The sequence below is a fragment of the Pteropus vampyrus genome, unplaced genomic scaffold, assembly GCF_000151845.1.
Source record: "Pteropus vampyrus isolate Shadow unplaced genomic scaffold, Pvam_2.0 Scaffold613, whole genome shotgun sequence".
Lineage (NCBI taxonomy): Eukaryota > Metazoa > Chordata > Mammalia > Chiroptera > Pteropodidae > Pteropus > Pteropus vampyrus.
Genome location: NW_011889394.1, coordinates 183,334 through 188,939, shown reverse-complemented (window position 1 = coordinate 188,939; position 5,606 = coordinate 183,334). Strand labels below are relative to the sequence as shown.

The 5,606-nt window shown below is 35.2% G+C and overlaps 1 protein-coding gene across 1 annotated transcript in view; it reads left to right on the top strand.

Moving 5' to 3' along the window:
* LOC105308684 (olfactory receptor 147-like) overlaps positions 1–3,984 on the top strand; it is a 9,842-nt gene extending 5,858 nt beyond the window's left edge. Inside the window, 2 exon segments of the mRNA XM_023525718.1 lie at positions 3,756–3,848; positions 3,851–3,984. Coding sequence (XP_023381486.1) covers positions 3,756–3,848; positions 3,851–3,984 — 227 coding nt within the window.
* The last annotated feature ends 1,622 nt before the right edge of the window (positions 3,985–5,606 follow it).

Below are 5,606 nucleotides of genomic sequence, written 5' to 3'. Positions count from 1 at the left end.
TTCTGTCACCACATATTTGACCACTTTTACCTCATCTACCTCCCCCTGTCCTTCACCCTCTACCATACTTATATAGCCCTTACTATATGTCACGCATCACATTATTTTATTTACTTCTCACGGCTTATGTATGTGGTAGGTACCATCATTATCTTCCTTTTACAAGTGAGAAAGGGGTGGAACAGGGAGCTATACTAACATGCATGATTACAAAAAAGAAAAAGAAGGTAAGCTCTCATATTTGAACCCAGGCTATCTGGTCGCAAAATCCCTGCCCTTTATTACTTTGCTACTGTGGCAATTTTATAAAGCACAAAAGAAAAATTAAGCAATATATTTCCATGGCTTAAACACATTAAACATAAAACTATTAAAAATATTAGGATATTTTCCTTCATGAATCGTACACTTGAAACCTATATAATTTTATTAACCAACGCCACCCCAGTAAATTTAATAAATTTAATAAATAAAACAAACAAAAATCCATAACACTTTCCTAAAGGAGAGAAAGAATACATAAGGATATTTTAAACACAAAATTTTGTGTAGTGGTGATCACCTCTGGACAGAGCAGAAGAATAAGAGAAAATAAAAGAACACATTTATTAGTATTTGTTAAGATTTTAGTTCTTTAAATTGATTTCAGTTTCAAAGGTTTTATTTTATTACTATATTTATAACTTATGTTTATCTTATGTATAGGCATTTAAAATGTCTAATATTAAAAAATAATAATAAAACAGGTTTATACTTAGACAAATATTGCTAAATGTGAGCCAACAGTAAACATTCTTCGTCTTACATAACTGTAAGAAAGAGATCAATGTTCTCAGCATTTAAATAAGCAATTCATAAAACAAGCAATTATTTAAGATAAAAATAGAAATGACTAACAAATACATGAAAAACATTCAATCTTAGTAGTAACAAAAAATATAAGTTAAAACAACACCGAGATACCATTTTATTCTATCGAATAGGCAAAGATCTGAAAAATAATTTCATCCAGTGTTGGCTGAGATTATAACAAAAGCCATTCTTTTACATTAGTAGGAAAAAAATATAATTTATTAGGATGACAGTTGCATTTTTAAAAATCTAAGCACATCATTTCCTCTGACACAGCAATTGAACATCAGCAGTCTCTTCCAAGGAGATGACCAGAGATGCACACAGAGAGTCACTTACCAGATGTGGTAATAAATATGTAATAAATATCACAATGTTGTAATAAATATGTAAGGGGGAAAGATTTAGTGGGATGATCACCTTGCGAGTTATATAGATCTAATCACTATGATGTATAACTGAATCTAATATATTATTATAGGCCAACTATAATTGAAAAAAAATCCATCGAATTGTACAATGTAAATACAAGCAATTAATTGTCTATTACATTTCCATAAAGCTGGCGGGGGGAGTTCAGGGTTTATAACCAATATCAACATTCATCTTAGGCATGCTCAAAAATACCTCTTCCTTTCAAGTAAGAGCTGTACAGTAGGATTTGGGGGTCTCATAAGTAAGGAGATAGTAGTTCACCACTAGGATTCAGAATGGTTGAGTTCTGAGAAGATTTTCATTGTGAACTTTACAGCTAGCTGGCCCCTGAGTTATGAAAAAATGTACTTTATTAGCGATTTTACTAGTAAACTCTTAGGCCTCCCTCATCCCCACCCAGATTAGTGAAGGACCAGAAGTGTTATACCGATGCAAGATGGGTGAATCTCCCCAAGTAGGGACTCAAGTCCTACATCAAGAAAGGGAGGGTCCTTGACTCCATGCAGGAAAGAATTCAAGCATATACCAGAGCTAGAGACAAAAGCAAAGTTTATTAAAGAGAACGAATGACGCTCCATAGACAGAGTGTGGTCTCCTCTCAGAGACAGAAAATGAGAGAGACCCCGAGTGTTATAGGAATTCAGTTTATATGTGTTTTCCTTTCAAGGTATGGGTATATGGTGTTAAAGGCATATTAGTAACATCAACCTTTGTTCTGTAGGCTCCCCGTGGTCTTGCCATAGAGAGAGAATGTTTGGTTTTATTTTGTGCAGGGTACAGCTTAAAGACTTTATTTTCCTGTTTTCCTTTCATAGACATATAGTATTAATGGTGTGGGTAAACAGTTGTTAGTAATCTCTGCAGGAATCTTTCTTTGTTCTGTAGGTTCCTCAAGGTCTGGTCGAAGGGCTGATCAGCACTTTGTGGGCTCTGAATACAACCTGGTTTACTATTTAGCCAATTAGTGCAGTCCCCATGCCTCTTCCCTCTATCAGTATGAGTAATTCTGCATCTTGCAGTGCTGTCTACTACTGGAGATATTTTTATTAGTAGAATGATGATATATGCCTTACACCCAACCCTATGTCCACCGCCATTCCAACTGGAAATAAGAAGCCATTGTCAGCACCCCAGGTATCATTTTCTTCTTTTTTGAAGATGCTGTGGGGGATGCCTACAGGCCTTAGAGTGTAAGAAAACTGGGGAAATTAAAAGAGTAATTAGAATCTTTATGATTTTTTTTCTTCTGTTTAACTATTAGCGAATGGCTCTTGGCTGATAGAAATCTTCATCATAAAGGGGACTTTGGTTTCACTGCCAAATTCAGGTGGTGGTTTCTCAACCAAGGAAGGAACACTTTTTGTGATAGAAATTCTGGGACCAACTTGCAGGACAAAGTTTCTTTACGGGGATGAAATCAGAAATGAGAGCTATGATTCAGTCTCTGTTCCTCTTCGTCTCCCTCATGCAGATCTGGTTTTGTTTGAAAAGAGAGTGAAGATCCATTTTAATATAATTCTTATTTTCTATTTCCACAGAAATCTCTAAAGTAAAATGGTCACAAGAAATCATTTCATAACAACTATGTTTGTCTTAGTGAGTTTAACACAGCAGCCAGAGCTCCAGCTGCCTCTCTCACTTCTCTTCCTGGGAATCTATATGGTGACAGTAATGGATAACTTGGGCTTGATCCTCCTGATTGTAGTCAGCCCTCTGCTGCACACCCTCATGTACTGTGTCCTCAGCAGCTTTTCCTTCATCAGTCTCTGCTACTCCTCTGTAATTGCCCCCCAAATCCTGGTGATTTTCATAGGGAAGAAGAATGTGGTTCTTTATATTAAATGTATGGCACAATTTATTATTTTTTTCTTCATAGTCTTTGTAGTGGTTTAGTGTTACCTCCTGACTACAATGGCATAAAATCACTACACTGCCATCCGCATCCCGCTGCTATATAATGTGATCATGTCCTCTCAGTCTGCTCAGTGCTCATGCTAGTTGCCTTTATCTTGGGCTTTCTTTCTGCCTTGTCCATACAAGTGCTGTGATGAAACTGTCCTGCAAATCCCGCATCATCAGCCATTACTTCTGTGATGTCATTTCCCTCCTCAATCTCTCCTGTTCCAATACTCACCTCAATGAACTTCTGCTTTTTTTTTTTTTATTAGTTTCAAGTATACAGTACATTGTGGTTAAAATTTTATATAGTTTATAAAATGATCCTACTAATTGCTTTTTCTCTTCTCTGGCTTTCTACCTAGCCATTACATTAATGCTAACTGCATTCCCTATGCGGTGCTTCCCATTCCCATGACCATCTATCACCCCTTTCTCCCAGCCCCTTCACATCTCTACCCAGCTTTGGATTTTTATCATTGTGGGATTTAACACCTTGATGCCCACTCTTGCTGTCTTTGTTTTTTATGACTTCATCCTCTACAGCATTCTTCACATCCAATTCTCAGAAGGCTGGTCCAAAGCTTTTGAAACTGGCAACTTTCATCTCATGGCTGTGTGGATCTTCTTTGGATCTATCACATTCATGTATTTCAAGCCCCCTTCTGTAACTCCCTGGAACAAGAGAAGGTGTCCTCAGAGTTTAACACTACAGCAATTCCCATGCTGAATCCTTTAATATATAGTCTGAAAAACAAGGTTTTAAAGAAAGCATTGAGGAAGGTTTCAGTGAAGAAATGACTGTTACTTTTGGAAATTTATGGACTAGAGAAATGAATGGTTTCAATGAAAATATGTTCTTCATTTTTCTTTGTTATTCTGTTATAATATATATAATCTGGATTTAAAGACTACATCCTCATTTATAATTGATTAATTGTTTCAATTTTCTGAATGAAATGAAAAGGCTTTTAGTAAAGCAAGTATTAGTGTTCTTATTTAAAAAAAAAAAACAACAACTGAGGTTTAGGTAGTTCTACTTTTTCTAACTTACTATGATAGAAGTGAAATGAAAATATATATTTCCTCCAACATTAGTCTTCTCTTCTTATTATCCGTGTTTGTTTATCAGACACCTGCTTTGTAGAAAGCACCGAGTTGCCCAATGATAGGAATGTTAAGAGATATGTGACTCCATCCCAGATCTCCATTAATCCTTGAGAGAAATGACACATATATACAAGGTGGGGGGGGGGAGAAGAAATAATAATAATAATAAAAAGTTGTAGAACAAGAATAGCAATTCTAGTCAGTAGGTCTTTCTTACCCAAAAAAGTAAGTCTTACCTTTTTTTCTATTCAGCATATTCAAAATCTCCTCATTTCTATTCTCTTTGTTGACTTCTTGTTTTAATATCACGGTTCTTCATTAAGGGAATCTCTGAACAAGCATTTTCAGGGCTGTGTCACAGTTGAGATTTCTACTGCCTGTTGTAATGAAGTTTATGAAATTTGCAATTAGGAAAGGTATAGACTCCACATTTGTTTCAGCTGGAGATTACTGTCATCAAATTCCTGAATTGAGGCTGTAGTTGATGTTTCTAAGCATGTGATCTTATGGTATAAGTACCATGTACTCTGTAGACATCCCAAATCTCCTGTAACATTTCTTCTGTTTTCGTTTGTTTGTTTGTTGTTGTTGTTTGGGGGATGTAATGAAATATACCTTTACTGTTTTGCATCCTTTCTCTTCCTCCAAGAAATCTTCTCTTAAATTTCTAGAATTTTAACTTCCATCTCAAATTGCTTCTCTTCACTCAATGTTATACATTAAATTAGCAGTGTTTGTTGAAATTAGTTGTTTTTCTCCCTTTACTTATTTTTTGTTTGTTTGTTTGTTTTGTAAAAATATTCTTTATATTTTATATTGGGAAATTATTTTAATTGAGAAATATGAAATCAGTAGGTCCAGGTCTGCCAAAATCCCACTGTTCTAACAAAGCTTAGCTATCTTTAGCCCCCTCCTTCTGATAATCCCACCAACAATACATCTATCTTCCCACCAGTTTGTTTAACCAAGTTCTGGACTTTTATCATGACCTGGCTCGTCAGTCCTTTAATATATCTTTTCTTCTCCATGCCTTGCTATATATATTTCTTTAATGATTTTTCTGGGTCAACATAATGTTTCTATCTTCTCAAGCTTTCCCATTCCTTAAGTTTTCTTTCAGTCTTTATACATAAATAGCATGTGCTATTTATTTACTCTTTGTCAGTGGCTTTAATATTGAAATAAATAGTTTCCTGGATCTAGGATCCTGGCCTTCAAATTATCATTTGTTATCACATAGATTTGTAATCTGTCTTCTCTCTCTCTCTCTCTTTTATTCCAGTTTAATTAACTTGTTTTATTTTTTTTCTGCC